This window comes from Elephas maximus, chromosome 25 (genome assembly GCF_024166365.1).
Source record: "Elephas maximus indicus isolate mEleMax1 chromosome 25, mEleMax1 primary haplotype, whole genome shotgun sequence".
In the NCBI taxonomy this organism is placed as follows: Eukaryota; Metazoa; Chordata; class Mammalia; order Proboscidea; family Elephantidae; genus Elephas; species Elephas maximus.
The window spans coordinates 19,532,203-19,548,961 of record NC_064843.1 but is presented as its reverse complement, the minus strand read 5'-3'; the positions used below and the strand labels follow the sequence as shown (position 1 = coordinate 19,548,961).

At 46.9% G+C, this 16,759-nt stretch overlaps 1 protein-coding gene across 1 annotated transcript in view; it reads right to left on the bottom strand.

Annotated features, from left to right (window-relative positions):
• Positions 1 to 6,724: 6,724 nt before the first annotated feature.
• The window catches only part of PEDS1 (plasmanylethanolamine desaturase 1), a 35,785-nt gene continuing 25,750 nt past the window's right edge, over positions 6,725 to 16,759 (bottom strand). Inside the window, exons 3-6 of the mRNA XM_049868931.1 lie at positions 15,659 to 15,750; positions 14,082 to 14,226; positions 13,564 to 13,776; positions 6,725 to 11,277 (exon numbers count right to left, since the gene is read on the bottom strand). Of these exons, the coding sequence (XP_049724888.1) occupies positions 11,156 to 11,277; positions 13,564 to 13,776; positions 14,082 to 14,226; positions 15,659 to 15,750 (572 nt within the window). The 3' untranslated portion in view covers positions 6,725 to 11,155. The remainder of the gene's footprint in view (positions 11,278 to 13,563; positions 13,777 to 14,081; positions 14,227 to 15,658; positions 15,751 to 16,759) is intronic.

Genomic DNA, 16,759 nt, shown 5'->3' with positions numbered 1-16,759 from the left:
AAAATTTCCCTCCCGAAGATACAAAAACAAAACAAAAAAACAACAAAAACCGTTGCCATAGAGACCATTCCGACCCTTGACCCTTAGTAGCCATATATGGGAGGGTAGAACTGACCCATAGGGTTTCCAAGGAGCCGCTGGCAGGTTCAACTTTTGGTTAGCAGCTTGAACTCTTAACCGCTGTACCACCAGGACTGAGAGAAATTCCTTCTTGTCCCCTTCCATCCTTCCTACCATATAAAGTTGTGATGCTTGGAGCTGTGGCAGCCAAACTGAGACCATGAGGTACAAGCCTGAGGCCAAAAAGATACACACTGAAGACTGTAGCCCAGAAAGATGGCAAGAGCCAGGTCATGGATGATGTGGTTAAACTACTGAATTAATTTTGGGACTGGCTTCCTAGACAGGTAATGTCTTTATTGCTTAAGCTGCTCTTAAAGGTAGGTGTTACCTTCAGCCAAAAGCATACCTAACAGATACAGGAAGCTGGCACATTGAGGCAGTGCAGAGAGACATACAGGCCTGGACTGTTCCAAGGTATTCATTCAAAAAGTCTGTTCTCAACGAGGTGGGAAAATACCTGGCTGTTCTGGAATCTCTAGGGTCGCTATGAGTTGGAATCAACCCGACGGCACTGGGTTTTTTTAGGATGTGAAAGGCGTGAGTACTTTGAAAAAGTATGTTCAAAACAGAAATATATTCGCTATATTTGTATTATAAAAAAACCCAGTGCCGTTGGGGCGATTATTTGTATTATAGTCTACATAATCTTCAATATAGTTTATAAAACTTGTATCTTATTTTTTACAGCAATGGTTTCCAAACTCTGTGCACAGCAATCACTAAAATGCAATTTTTTTTATGCAGATTTTGATTATGTGTGTGTGTAGAGGAAGGTCGCTGAGACTCTGCATTTCTAACAAGTCCCCAGAGGATGCCAATGTTAATCCAAAGATTGCAAGGTTATGGATAACATCATATAATTTTATGTTTATATTTTGTATTTATAGTTAAGGGAGGAAAAAAAAACCCAATGGAATGCTCTGGCTTTTTAAATGCAAACTAAAGAAAGTAAAGCTGACAAACTGTTGACAGGAGAGGTCACGGGCACCTAGAAGACCAAGAGTAAAATCCCTGGGAGGGGGTCTGTGGTTGTTAGGGTGTGTGACACATTTGCTGGTAATACCTTATGGCACACTCATGGAGCCATGTATGCCTGGGGTGTGTCTGATCCACAGCATTAAACATAAGTGTGATTTTCTCTGAGAAATGAGTAGATATTTTATTTGAAGTTAGATCTTGTCATTGTGAAAATATACTACTGAAGAAAGTTGGGAGTGTGTGGGTAGGGGGTCGTGGTACAATTCATTTACTCACTCCCCTCTTGAGGGACATCTGAGTCCTTTCCGTTGTCTTCTTCCTATACAATTTATTTCTGTAATATCTGAGTTTTGTTCCATCTGTTACTTTTTTAACAGATGGCCAGAAAAAAAGGAATAAGAACCAGGGATGGGGGGGGGGGGGACGAGAAAAAGAATAAGTTTCCTTAATTTATAAAGAGCTCTTGCAACTTAAAAAAAGAACAGCCCAAAAGAAAGTGACAAACATTTATTGAGCATTTTCTATAGTCTAGGCACATAGTGTTTTGCACATATTAATTTATTTGATCCTCGAAACAATCCTATGAGGTAAGTATCATTATTTCCATTTTACAGACGAGGAAACTGAGGCACATAGAGGTTAAGTAACTTGCCCAAAGTCATGCAGCTTGTAAGTGGTAGAGCTGGGATCTGAACCCCAAGCTCTTAACCTGCTTCCAAAGAATAAGCAAAGGACATGAACAGAATTAAGAAATTCAAATGCCTTTTAAACTCACAATAAGCTACCCAGTCTCATTCAATGTGTTGTATTTCAGTGATTCCAAGATGCAAATTTTTATAAACATCTCTGAAATCAGGATGCATCTTACAACCGATGACATCTTGTTGTTATTGTTGCTGTTGTTAGGTGTCATCGAGTCTGTTCTGACATACAGTGACTCTGTGCACAACAGAGCAAAACACTGCCCGGTTCTGCGCCATCCTCTCGATTGTTATTCTTAAGCCCATTGTTGCAGCCAGTGTATCAATCTATCTTGTTGAGGGTCTTCCTCTTTTTCACTGACCTTCTACTTTACCAAGCATGATGTCCTTCTCCAGGGCCTGTCCCTCCTGATAACATGTCCAAAGTATGTGAGACAAAGTCTTGTCATCCTCGCTTCTAAGGAGTATTCGGGCTGTACTTCTTCCAGGACAGATTTGTTCGTTCTTCTGGCAGTCCATGTAATATTCAATATTCTTTGCCAACACCATAATTCAGATGCATCAATTCTTCGATCTCCCATATTCAACATCCAGCTTTCGCATGTACATGAGGCAACTGAAAATACCATGACTTGGATCAGATGCGCCTTAGTCCTCAAGGTAACATCTTTGCTTTTTAACGTTTTAAAAAGCTCTTTTGCGGCAGATTTGCCCAGTGAAATGAGTCATTTGATTTCTTGACTGCTGCTTCCATGGATGTTGATTGTGGATCCAAAAAAATGAAATCCTTAGAGTAAAATGACATCTTAGATCCAATGAAATACGGTAAGAGAAATGCAAATCAAAACCACCTATCAGAGTGGCAAAGAACAAAACATTCGATAACACAAGGTGTTGACAAGGGTGTGGGAAAAGTTACTCTCAAACGTTGTTGTGAGAGTACAACTTCTCACAGCTTCTGTGGAAGACTATTTGGCATGAGCTATCAAAATTTAAAACACAAACACCCTCTGGCCCAGCAATTTCGTTTCCTAGGCACTGGCCCTTTAGAATCTGCTGGCCCTTATGAGTGAAGACTTAAGCTCTCTGGTGCACATAATAGCAATTTATAATACCTGAGCCTGAAAAAAACAATATTCAACAAGAGATAGGTTAAAAAATGATGTTCCATCCTGAGGTGGTTATGCAGCTGTCAAAAAGAATAAGGAAACTTTCTGAGCATTGATAAAAAGATATCTCCAAAATATAAGTGAGAAAAGGCAAGATGCGTGTCCTAGTCATCTAGTGCTACTGTAACAGAAATACCACAAGTGGATGACTTTAACGAACAGGAATTTATTTTCTCACAGTTTAGGAGGCTAAAAGTCCAAATTCAGGGCTCTGGCTCTAGGGGAAGGCGTTCTCTCTTCTGGCTCTGGAGATAGGTCCTTGTCTCTTTTCAGCATCTGTAGACCCTGAATTCCTTGGTTCCTTGGTGATCTTCATGGGGCGTAGCATATATCAAAAGAGATTGACTCAAGACACATTCTACACTGTCTCGTTACCATAACAAAGAATACCCATTCCCAAGTGGGATTATAACCACGGGTATGCTGTTTTGTTTTTAGATGCTGTCCAGTTGACTCCAACTCATACTGACCCTACGTACAATGGAAGGAAACACTGCCTGGTCCTGTGCCATCCTCACAATTGTTACTCTGTTTGAGGCCATTGTTGCAACCACTGCGTCAATCCATCTTATTGAGGGTCTTCCTCTTTTTTTTTTTTAATAATTTTTATTGTGCTTTAAGTGAAAGTTTACAAATCAAGTCAGTCTGTCACATATAAGCTTATATACACCTTACTACATACTCCCATTTACTCTCCCCCTAATGAGTCAGCCTGATCCCTCCTTCCAGTCTCTCATGACCCTTTTGCCAGTTTCTAACCCTCTCTACCCTCCCATCTCCCCTCCAGACAGGAGATGCCAACACAGTGTCAAGTGTCCACCTGATACAAGTAGCTCACTCTTCATCAGCATCTCTCTCCAACCCATTGTCCAGTCCCTTCCATGTCTGATGAGTTGTCTTCGGGAATGGTTCCTGTCCTGGGCCAACAGAAGGTTTGGGGACCATGACCGCCGGGATTCTTCTAGTCTCAGTCAGACCATTAAGTCTGGTCTTTTTATGAGAATTTGGGGTCTGCATCCCACTGTTCTCCTGCTCCCTCAGGGGTTCTCTGTTGTGCTCCCTGTCAGGGCAGTCATCGGTTGTGGCCGGGGACCATCTAGTTCTTCTGGTCTCAGGATGATTTAAGTCTCTGATTCATTTGTCCCTTTCTGTCTCTTGGGCTCATAGTTATCGTGAGACCTTGGTGTTCTTCATTCTCCTTTGGTCCAGGTGGGTTGAGACCAATTGATGCATCTTAGATGGCCGCTTGTTAGCATTTAGGGTCTTCCTCTTTTTTGATGACCCTCTGCTTTACCAAGCATACTGTTCTTCTCCAGAGACTGGTCCCTCCTGATACCAAAAAAGCAAACCTGTGGAGTTGGTTCCGACTCACAGCGACCCTATAGGACAGGGTAGAACTACCCCATAGGATTTCTGAGGAACATCTAGTGGATTTGAACTGCCGACCTTTTGCTTAGCTGCCAAGCACTTAACCACAGCGTCATCAGGGCTGCAGGTCCCTCCTGATAACATGTCCAAAGTACGGGAGATGAAGTCTAACCATCCTTGCTTCTAAGGAGGATTCTGGCTGTACTTCTTCCAAAACAGATTTGTTCATTCTTTTGGCAGTCCATGGTATATTCAATATTCTTCACCAACACCATAATTCAAAGACATTAATTTTTCTTTGGTTTTCTTATTCATTGTCCAGCTTTCGCATGCATATGAGGCACTTGAAAATACCAGGGCTTGGGTCAGGCGCACCTTAGTCCTTAACGTGACATCCTTGCTTTTTAACACTTTAAAGAGGTCTTTTGCAGCAGATTTGCCCAATGCAATACCTCATTTGATTTCTTGACTACTGCTTCCATGGGCATTGACTGTGGATTCAAGTAAAATGAAATCCTTGACAACTTCAGCATTTTCTGCGTTTATCATGATGTTGCTTTTTAGTCCAGTTGTGAGGATTTTTGTTTTCTTTATGTTGTGGTGTAATCCATACTGAAGAGTATGGTCTTTGATCTTCTTCGGTAGGTGCTTCAAGTTCTCTTCACTTTCAGCAAGCAAGGTTGTGTCATCTGCATATCACAGGTTGTTAATGAGTCTTCGTCCAATCCTGATGCCCTTTTCTTCTTCATATAGTTCAGCTTCTTGGATTATTAGTTCAACATACAGATTGAATAAGTATAGTGAAAGGATACGTCCTTGATGCACACCTTTCCTGATTTTAAACCACGCATTATCCTCTTGTTCTGTTTGAATGACTGCCTCTTGGTCTATGTACAGGTTCTGCAGGGGCACAATTAATTGTTCTGGAATTGCCATTCTTTGCAATGTTATCTCTAATTTATTATGATCCACACAGTTGAATGCCTTTGCATAGTCAACAAAACACAGGTAAACATCATTCTGGTATTCTCTGCTTTCAGCCAAGATCCATCTGACATCAGCAATGATATCCCTGCTTCTACATCCTCTCTGAATCTGGCTTGAATTTCTGGCCGTTCCCTGTGGATATACTGCTTTAGCCATTTTTAAATTATCTTCAGCAAAATCTTACTTGTGTGCGATATTAATGATATTGTTCAGTAACTTCTGCATTCTGTTAAATCACCTTTCCTTGGAATGGGCACAAATATGCATCTGTTCCAGTTGGCTGGCCAGGTAGCTATCTTTCAAATTTCTTGGCAAAAACAAATGAACACCTAGAATGCTGCATCCGTTTGTTGAAACATCTCAGTTGGTATTCTGTCCGTTCCTGTAGCCTTGTTTTTCACCTGTGCCTTCAGTGCAGCTTGGTCTTCTTCCTTCACCATTGGTTCTTGATCACAGGCTACCTCCTGAAATGGTTGAACTTTGACCAATTGTTTTTGGTACAGTGACTGTATGCATTTCTTCCATCTTCTTTTGATGCTTCCTGTGTTTGTTCAATATTTTGCCCACAGAATCCTTCAATATTGCAACTTGAGGCTTGAGTTTTCTCTTCAGTTTTTTTAGCTTGAGAGATGTTGAGCATTTTCTTCCCTTTTGGTTTTCTAATTACAGTTCTTTGCACATTTCCTTATAGGGCTTTGTCTTCTCAAGCTGCCCTTTGAAATCTTTTGTTCAGCTCTTTTACTTCATCATTTGCTTTAGCGATGCTACTTTCAAGAGCAAGTTCCAGAGTCTCTTCTGACATCGATTTTGGTCTTTTCTTTCTTTCCTTTTAATGACCTTTTGGTTTCTTCATGTATGATGTCCTTGATGTCATTTCACAACTTTTCTGGTCGTCAGTCATTAGTGTTCAGTGCTTCAAGTTTGTTCTTGAGATGGTCTTTAAATTCAGGTGGGATATACTCAAGGTTTTACTTTGGCTCTTGTGGACTTCTTTTTTTTGGTCTAAATTTTATTTTGTTGCTGCTCTTGAGAATATACACAGCAAGACATATACAAATTCGTTTCTACACGCACAATTTAATGACACCGATTACGTTCTTCGAGTTGCACAACCATTCTCACCCTCCTTTTCCACGTTGTTCCTCCCTCATTAACATAAACTCACTGCCCCCTAAGCTTCCTATTTAATCTTTCAAGTTGCTGTTGTCATATAGATCTTAAAAGAGCAAAATGGCAACTTGAAAGATTAGATAGGAACCTTAGGGGGCAGTGAATTTACGTTAGTGATGGAGGGGTAACTCAGAGGAGGGTGAGAATGGTTGCACAACTCAAAGAATATAACCAATATCACTAAATTGTACATGTAGAAATTGTTGAATTGGTGTATGTTTTGCTGTATATATTCTCAACAAAATAAAATTTAGGAAAAAAAAAAGAGCATAATGCTCAAGGCAGACCTTTTTTAATAGTTAAGCTAAACTATTGTCTAGTTTTAAGATGACTCCAGGGGATATTTTTGGTTTAAGGTTTAAAGATTATCTCGGGGCAGTAGTTTTGGGGGTTCATTCAGCCTCCATGGCTCCAGAATTTCTGGATTTCATGAGAATTTGAAATTCTGTTCTGCATTTTCCTCCCATTTGATCAGGATTCTTCTATAGAATCTTTGATCAAAATGTTCAGTAATGGTAGCTGGGCACCATCTAGTTCTGGTCTCATGGAAAAGGGGACAGGAACTTCCAAGGGTCTTCTTGTTATGATGGCCCCCAGGGAGGGGAACTGGGCACATATGTAGGAGAGAAATTCACTTTTCACTCGAGACCCACCCAAAACCAAACCCACTGCCACCGAGTCAATTTCAACTCAGAGCAACACTATAGGACAGAGTAGAACTGCCCCGTTGGGTTTTCAACATTAAATCTTTATGGAAGCCAACTACCACATCTTTCTCCCATGGTGCGGTTGGTGGGTTTGAACTGCCAACCTTTTGGTTGGCAGCTGAGCACTTTAACCACTGCACCACCAGGGCTCCTCACTGTAGACCAGAAGGTGGTAAACCTTTTTCTGTAAAAGGCCAGACAGTAAATATTTTAGGCTTTGCGGGCTATATGGCCTCTGTTGCAACTATTCAGCTCTGCCTGTGTATAGCAGCCATAGACAATACATAAATGAATGGGTGTGACCGTTCCAATAAAACTTTATTGATAGTTAAATCTGAATTTCATGTGCCATGAAATATTTTTTTTTTCTCAACCATTTAAAAATGCTTTTGGGCCATAGAAAAATTGGTGGGCCAAATTTGGCCACTGGTCGTCGTTGGCTGACCCATGTGCTAGACCATTGTGTACTGTTTGAGGCTTATTCTTTACCTTATACATGCACTACCTATTATGAAATGATGTTTAAAAGGGTAGCTTGAAATATTTAGGTGTATTAAAAGGGGTGTGGGGGCTAAAGTTGGGGGCAAGTACCCTGAGGCATGTGCCCTGACCTCTCTGTGATGGCTAATTTTATGTGCCAACTTGGCTAGGCCATGGTATCCAGCTATTTAATCAAACACGGATCTAGGTGTTGCTCTGAAGGTGTTTTTGTAGATGTGGCTAACATCTACAATCAGTTGACTTCAAGTAAAGGAGATTACTCTTGATAATGTGGGCGGGCCTTAAGAGCAAAGTCTGAGGAGGAAGGGATGGCTCCCAAAAGAAAAACAAAGGTGTTGTTACCAAAAGACATTCATGGCCATGGGACTGACAGCCAGGCTCTTTGGAGGGCCAGATGGGTGGCTTGGGGCTGCAGGGGTTGCTTTGCAAATAAATTCTGCCTCAAGTCTCCTTATTTAAGATGCCATCAACTCCCACGTTTCCAGCCTGCTGGCCTGCCCTACAGATTTCAGACTTTCCAGCCCCGTCAATCTTGTGAGTGAATTCCTTAAAATAAACCCTATATATGTATACGTGTGGTGTGTGAATATACACATACATACACACACCACACATATACATCCTATTGGTTGTGTTTCTCTGGAGGACTCACTCTGGCTGATACCCCTCTGAGAAGCAGGTCCCAACGGGGACATGTGACATCCTGTCTGGAAGTCCATCCGTGTGCCTTCCACCTACCCCGCTCAGTCACCAGACAGCAGCAGAGAGCAGCACAAACTCACCTAAATCCAGGCCAGCCCTGCACCTGGGGGGAAGTGCTGGGCAGAATTCGAGCCATACCCAAAAAACCCATTGCCTTTGAGGTGATTTTGACTCATAGCGACCCTATAGGTCAGAGTGAAACTACCCCATAGTTTCCAAACAGGAAATGGTAGATTCAAACTGCCGACCTTTTGGTTAGCGGCCATAGCTCTTAACCACTTACACCACCAGGGTTTCAAAAAATAAGCCAGTATTTAAAAAGTCTGGACTTCTGGCTCCTATTGAATTGGTGGATGCGAGTAGCAGCTGCCCTTTGGGGCCTGACGTCTCCAGGTCATCTAGGTCCCCTGCTGCTCCCATGTGTGCTGTTTTCTGAGCGGACACACGTCTCACTTGCTACCTGCCTCACTTCCTTTCTCCATACAGATGGGGACGGTGGGACAGATACGAAAGTGAAAGAGCTCTGCCACCCACCAGCAGTGTGACCTTGAGCGTGTTACATGACCTTTCATTGCTTCCCTTTCCTTATCTGCAAATGGGGCCTAATAGTACCCTCCTGACCGAGCTGCAGGGCCTGCTGGCTGACCCCTGCACACAGACCTCTTTGCATACGTGCTAAGTGTTCAGCAGATTTTAGAATCTCCCCCTGCCTGGCCTCACAGCTTCGTGGTAGCAATCCCCGATCCCACAAGTTACCCACTACTCCCAGAACTGATGCAAAACACCTTATATCAGTTTTGGAAAGTATCTTCCAGCCCTTTGGACTTGGAGCAGCAAGACAGTCTGGGTCTGAGACCTGATTCTGCCATTACTATCTGTGGAAACTTGGGCAAATTATTAAACTCTCTGGAGGTCTGGGAGTCTTTGCTGGCTCCCTGGCAACTGCCATGAGACTACCCCACCAGGGCCTGTGGGCAGGAAACCAACCCCTGCAGCCCCAAGGCTGCCTACTGGGCTCCTCCCAAGTTTGGCTGCCTGCCCTGCCAGCGACTTCTTTGGTAAGAACACCTTAATTTTTCTTTTGGGAACCATCCCTCTGTCCTCTTAGCCCCTGTGGCTTGAGAAGGGATGATCCAGGTGGGGCCAATCAGAACACATCACTACCCCCTCCCCCCAGCAAGGTGATTGGCTCACAGATAGGCACATGACCCAACCCAGGCCCTATTTCTCCAACCTCATCTCCTCCTTTTTTTTCATCTCCTCCTACTTTCCCCTCATTCCCTATACTCCAGTCACAGTTGCTGCCTCGCTGTCACAAACTCCAAGCTTCCTGCCTCCGCGCCTTTGCTGTTCGTCAGGAGGTTTCTTCCCTCAGCTCTTCCCCCACCTAACTCCATCTCCTCCTCCGGATCTCAGTTCCAGTGTCCCCTCAGAGCCCCTCCCTGCTTTTCTGATGGCTCCCATCCTGTTTGACTCTCCTTACAAATCACCATCTGTGTTTCCAGGTGCACTTATGTTTACTGTTGCTCTCTCCCCAGGGGGTTAACACCACCAGAGCAGGTCCTTGTTGGTTTGTTCATGGCTGCACCCTGGTGGCCAGGCCGGAAACTGGGACACACCAGGTGCCAGCGAACATCAGCTGAAGGAATTCAGGAACAGGGACCAGCCTTCCTTATCCTCCTCCTCATGGTCTGCTGAAGACCCTTCCTCACCCAACTGGGGAGCCTTCCAGAGTGCTGGGAGTGGGTAACATTAATCCACTGTCTCTGGTGGCCAAAGCCCCACTCTGAGCCTAGGACTGAGGGGTGCTAGGGTGGGGTGAGGCCTCACCACTGGGCCCCGTTACCACTCTTCTCCCCAAGAGCCAACCAGGAAATACCACAAGGCAGCCAAGGGTAAGTAGACTCTTGCTGCTTTGTTATAAATATATTATGTACATCCAAAACATGACATTAAAATATTACTCCGTGTTACAGAAAAGATATTAAGGCTTTCTATTATTTACATTAAACAAGCAAGCACCTTTAAAAAAAAAAAACAAAAACAAAACAAAAAAGCCCCACTCTTCCTTCCCTGACATACCCCTGACCAGAGGGGACACTGTGTCCCGTTCCAAATGACCAAGACCCTTGGCAGGGGCTGTGCCCTGTGAAGACACCTCAGATGGGAAATAATCAGCTCTGGCTGGAACCATGTGGACAGGTGGAGTGGGTTGGGGAGGAGGTCTACACTTGGTCAGGGGACTCCGGTCTCTCTTGTCCACCTGACCTCAGAGACCCTCAATGAGCTTTGCTGCTCTGGGGTCAGTTTGCAGGGCCAGCTCCGTGGACACTCAGGCATGCCAGCAGCTCCCCAAACCACTGGGGACAGAAAAAGATGACTCAATGGCCCCAACACTAGCCACATGGAAGGGCTGCCCAGTGAGTTGGGGGGCAGCTGGTGTGCAGGGGTGGGTGAGTGCCCTATCTACCCAGGGACGGGTGGCAGGGCGGGGCTCCTTTTTCTGCGGGTCAGAGGCTTGGCAGATAGAGCTCAGGTGGCTGGGGAGGGGCAAAGGAAAGAAAACAGAAAAAAACTGTCAGTGGCTCAAGTATTCTGTGTCACAAGGGGTTGACTGGGGGGCCTGGGCCCAGCCCAGGAGGCGTCCTCTCCATCGGAGGGGCTAGCGGCGAGGAGGCTGGAGTTTGGCAGATGGCTTCGGTTTGGGGGGGCTAGGGAAGGTTGGCAACGAGGTGGCAGGCTCAGAGAGTTATTTGATCTTCTGGGCCCATTTCATGTCATCCGCCCGAGGCTTCTCGCCCGTCAGGCCCTGAATGATGTCCTCCAGGCGTCGCCAGAAGCCGATCTTCTCCAGGGGGTAGTTGAGCCAGCCTGCAGGGGAACGGGCACGAGGGCTTGAGTCGGGGAGCAGTCAGGGGGAAGTTGTGAGGGAACTGGCCTTGGCTGGGGTGGAGGGCACAAGCCAGCACAGGGCAGGGGATCGGGATCCACCAGACACATTCACTTTCTTACTGAGTGCTTCCTATAGGCTGAGCACGCCAGGGGTGTTTCTTGTCACCACCTCTGCAGGGAATCCTTCTCTGACCACCTTGCTTAAGCAGCACCCAAGACCTGTCACGTCAGCCTCTCATTTCTTTATAGCCTCTATCATAACCTGTGATGATCTTCATTAATTCACTATTTCTCTGTTTCATGCTGGTCTCTGCCCCAACCTATAACTAGAATGTAAGTTCTGAAAGGCAGAAACCCTGTGTCTTTCATTGTCTTATCCCCAGTGCCCAGAACAGTGCCTGGCAATGTTAGGTGCTGCTGAGTTGATTCGGACTCGTAGCAACCCTACAGGACAGAGGAGAACTGCCCCACAGATCCTAGGCTGTAATCTTTATGCAAGCAGATTGCCACATCTTTCTCCTGAGGAGTGGCTGGTGGGTTCAAACTGCAGACCTATTAGTTAGCAGCCAAGCGAGCACTTAAACAGGGTACCACCAGGGCTCCTTTGCCTGGCAATAGTAGGTACTTAATAAATATTGCTAACAATCTTATTTATTTAATCCATACAAAAGCCTCCTTACTCCCACCATGAGGCAGATACTATTATCAGTCTCATTTTCTACAGATGAGGTTCTGAGAGGGGTCTCTTTATTAGTAGGTGGCCAATCCAGATCTGAAGCCAGGCATGCCTGAGTAGCTAACCAATCTCCCTAAAGAGCCTAAATTTTAACTCCTCCAACTGCTCTCTGACAGGCATGACTTTAGGATTTGCAAAATCTCTTTTGTGCCTCTCAGCTCTGCCTTTAAAAAAATAACAGCACCAGCTGTATTTTGCTGAGTACCTACTATGCACCAAGCACTTTGCATCTGCTATCTTGCCGTCCTCACTGCTGCCCAATGAAGGCGGCATGTGGAGGAGGTGGCTGTAGCCTCATTTTGTGGATGAGAAAAGTGACACCCAAGGAGGTTTGTGAGGCACACATGAAGGAGCTGGTATTCAAACTTCAGTTGGCCTGACTTGACAGCACCTCTAATATACTGGCCCCGGGGACGCCACATAACACCTCATGTCTCTGGCACCCCAGAAGATCTGTTCACCTCACCTCATGTCTCTGGCGCCCCAGAACACCTGCTCACCTCACCTCATGTCTCTGGTGCCCCAGAACACCTGCTCACCTCACCTCACCTCACGTCTCTGGTGCCCCGGGACACCTGCTCACCCCACCTCATGTCTTTGGCACTAGCATATTAACTGCCAACGGCATGTGACCTTCTTCACTGTTCCTGGATCACAGCAGGCGTGTTCCTGCTGAAGGCCTTTGCACTTGGACTTTTGCTTGGGCTGATATGTCTCATTATTTGGGGGGCCTCTCCCACAGTTTTTTCAGATTTCCGATCTTATGATGCAGCCTTGGAGAGACCTTCCCTGATCTCCTCACATAAACAGCTGCCCCCCAACTCCCTTTCCCCATTGCTCTCTGCCTCCCACCTGCTTTGTTTACCTCCACAGATTTACCACACCTGGACTTTGTCATCTCTCCTGTCACTCTCCCCCTCACTCCCTCTGCTCTAGCCACACTGGCCTCCTTGCTTCTGCCAAATGAGACACATGTTCCAGCCTCAGGGTCTTTGCACCTACTGTCCCCGCTATCTGGAATGCTCTTCCTCCAGAGAGCTGCCTGGCCCCCTTTCTTACCTCCTTCAGGTCTTTGTTCAAATGTCACTGCCTCAGAGAGGCCTTCTCTGACCACCCGCTTTAGAAGGGTGTCCTCCCCGACTCCCTGCTTTATTTGCCTCCATGACAGTTAGCATATCAGACAGACTATGTGTTCTATTTATTGTCTGTTTCTCCCACTAGAATGCAAACTTCCTGGGGCCAGGGATTTTGCCTATTTTGTTCGCTCCTGTATCCTAAGCCTAGGGCACTGCCTTGCACATAGTAGGTGCTCAATTAAGATCTGCTGGGTAGATGGGTGGTTGAAGGCACACCTCCAAGAGGCAGGGTAGGGGAGGGGACTGTCTGTCTTACGTACTGCTATGCCCTTAGCACCTAGAATACTGCCCGGCACATAGTAGGTGCTCAGTAAGTGCTGTTCTGGGATGGCCTTCCAGGAGGGTTAGGTCTGGCCCTGAGGATGTTGCTGAGACAGGCAGGGGCGGCCGCACCTGTGGTAATGCAGAAGTAGGTCTCGTGGGGCGAGACGTGGTGGATGCGGTGGTGTTTCCGCGGCAGGATGATGTGCCAGTCCTGCAGGAGGGTGACCCAGGGTGGCAGCCCGAAGTATGTGTGCGACCACTTGTGGATCTGGTTGGTGAAGGTGCTAAAGATCATCAAGCAGAAGACGAAGCACTCCCAGGGGTATAGCTGCTCCAGGGCTTCTGTAAGGTGAGGAGAAAGTGCTCGCAGGGCTTGTCACGTGCGGTAGGGGGACACCGTCAGCCTGGACCTCGACATATACCCGTGGGCAGCTCCTGTCCCAGGACAGCACCCAGGAGCCTTCTTCTAACCTCCCACATGGCCTCAGGTGAGCTCGGTCCCCACCCCCTGCCGGGCCTCAGTCTCCCCTTCCGCTTAGAGTTTTTTAAACCCTGTGAAGGGTCCAATGCACATGAGCCACAAAAGGAGGGGTAGTCTCTGCCCCTGACAGTCCCCTCCCAGTCCACCACCACCTGGCATGGCTTACCAGGGCTCTGGGTGCGGAACTTGTAGGCCATGTTTAGCAGCGGCAGCAGTGTCAACAGACAGTTGTCCCCATTGGTCTCAATGAAGTCGTGCCGTGTAATGGCCGTTGGGTCGATGTGGTGCTCCCGGAATGGGCGGATGAAAGCCTGGGGTCGGGGTGGGGTGGGGGTGGGGATACGGCCCAAGCAGTCACCCCATGGTGGTCAGCCGTTCTCTATGACATCCTAAACACACTCAACTCGGGCTCACCACCCTGCCCCAGGGATGCCCCAACATTCCCACCACCCTGAGGCTGACAAAGATCCCACCCAGCCTTCAGGGGCTAGGTCCAGCAACTAGAGCTGAAGATGGGTTGAAATGATCCTGGCAGAGACCTTAGGCTGGTTAATGCCCTTCCCTGGGCCTCATTCTCCCCATCTATGCTATGAGGGGGCTTGGAGATCATCTCCATGCTTCTTTCCTGGCCTGGGATAGTCAGGCACCTCATGGTAACAGGCTGGGACCTCTCTTTGCCTCTCCAGCACCCAAGCCCCTCCTTCTGGTAATAGCCCTCCCCCTTCTCTTGGTTGAAGCGGTTCTGATAGGACTGACCTCACCACCTAGCTAGGAGGTGAACACGTGACCCAGGCCTGGCCAATTAGAATATTCCACCCCCCTGGGCAGAGGAACTGGCTGGGAGATGGGCATGTGATCCAAGCTGGGCCAATGGGAATAAGCCCTGGGACTTTGGCTGTAACTAGGGGAAAGGAGGAGTCTCTGGGTGGTGCAAACTGTTAAGTCCTTGACTACTAGCCAAGAGGCTGGCAGTTCAAACCCTTCCAGAGATGCTTTGGAAGACAGGCCTGGTGATCTGCTTCCAAAAGGTCACAGCCCTGACAACCCTATGGGGCAGTTCTGCTCTGTACACATGGGGTCACCATGAGTCAGAACTGATTCGACAGCAACTAACAATGACAACACTGGAAAGGGGAAGCTCTCTTTCCACTGGGGTGACAGCTGGGAAGATGGAAGTCTAGGGCAGCTGGGGGCCATTTTGGCCACCTCATGAGGGGAAAGCCTGTCTGAGAGTGAAGCCAACAGAAAGATAAGCAGAGATAGAGATGGAGAGAGACTGAGTCTAAAGAACATCATGTCTGTCTTACTGGATCCAGCCATGCCTCAATCTGGCTCTATCCCTGACACTTTCAGTTACATGAACCAAATACTCTTGTTTGAGTACACCAGTTTGGACTGAATTTTCTGTACCAAAAAACAAAACAAAACAAAACAAAAACCTGACTGATATAATAATGGAGCACTGGAGAACACAGCCCCCAAATTCAAGGCATTCTGGTGAGACAGGCACCTATCAAATCTCTCTGGCTTTCCAGTGCCTGATGCTTTTCCTTCCAGAGGATTCCAGCAGATTCCTGGTCCAGTCTCAGGAATGAGGGTGGGGGCAGGCTGGAATGACAGTTTCCATCTTCCAGACAGGAAAACAAAGGCTCAGAGTGAAAGGGGGCTCACCCAAGGTCATACAGCCCAACCTAACTTCTGGAGGAAGTGGGCTGGGATGCAGGGTGGGGTTGACATACGTACCTTTCCCACGATGGGCAGCTCCACGGAACCCCATGTGTCGGCACCCCAGTGCACCAGGCCGGACAGAAAGTCAGCAATGAGAGCCCCTGCAACTGTGGATGAGAAGATGAGGTGGGGGTGGGGCAACGTGCATCGGACACCCTGCCTGCCCATAGCACTTCTGACCTTGATCACCCCTTTAACTTGCTCTGCCCATCTGCTTGGTGAGTGTGGAAGGAATAAACTGGGCATGCTCAGCTCAACCTTTCCCTATCAGGAGCTAGCCCCTTCTCTCTGCCCCCAAACAGCTCCATGTGGGGAAGTCCGTTCTGCTCTAGTGCTGACAGTAATAGGATGAAGATGTCTGGTTCCTTCTGGAGTTTGGTTCCAGGAAGTACCTTGCCTACAGATAGAAGCCACATCTCCCAGCCTAGCTTTTCTCAGCAATCAACACAATAATTTAGCCCTCAGCAGCCTTCTTGTCTTTGTTCTCAAATTGTTCAGAACTGAAGTGGGGAAACAGAGTGCTGGTTATTGGGTCCCCTCAGAGGCCCCGAACACCACTCACTCATTTGTGGGTTCAATATAACAGAAGTTAAGAGCTGTTAGGTCTGGGCTCAAATTCCAGCTCTGTCACTCATTAGCTGTGTGTCCCAGTTTCCTCATAAAATGAGAGTGACGATGATTAAAAACAAACAAAAAAAAGCAGCTACCATTTATTGAGCACTTTCTCAATGCCAGGCACAGGGCGTTATATACTGAATTCTCACCATCTGTTGGGAAGCTGGTACCACTTTTATTTCCATTTCACAGAAGTAGAAACTGAGGCTTAGAGAGTGGAAATAACTGAGCCAAGGTCACACAGCTGGCAAGTGGCAGAGCTGGGCTCTTCACCTGATTGATCTAACCCAGCAGGATACACCAACACCATTGTACACATGGGGAAACTGAGGCCAAGTGGGCAGCAACTTGGAGCCACCTCCCATCGCCCTTCCTCCACTCACTGCATCCCAGCCCTATTGGTTCCCTGCTGCCTCTGAGACTTTGTATTTGCTGTTCTCTCTGCCTGGAACACTCTTTCCCAAGATGTATATGTAAGCTCACTCCCTCACTTCCTTCATT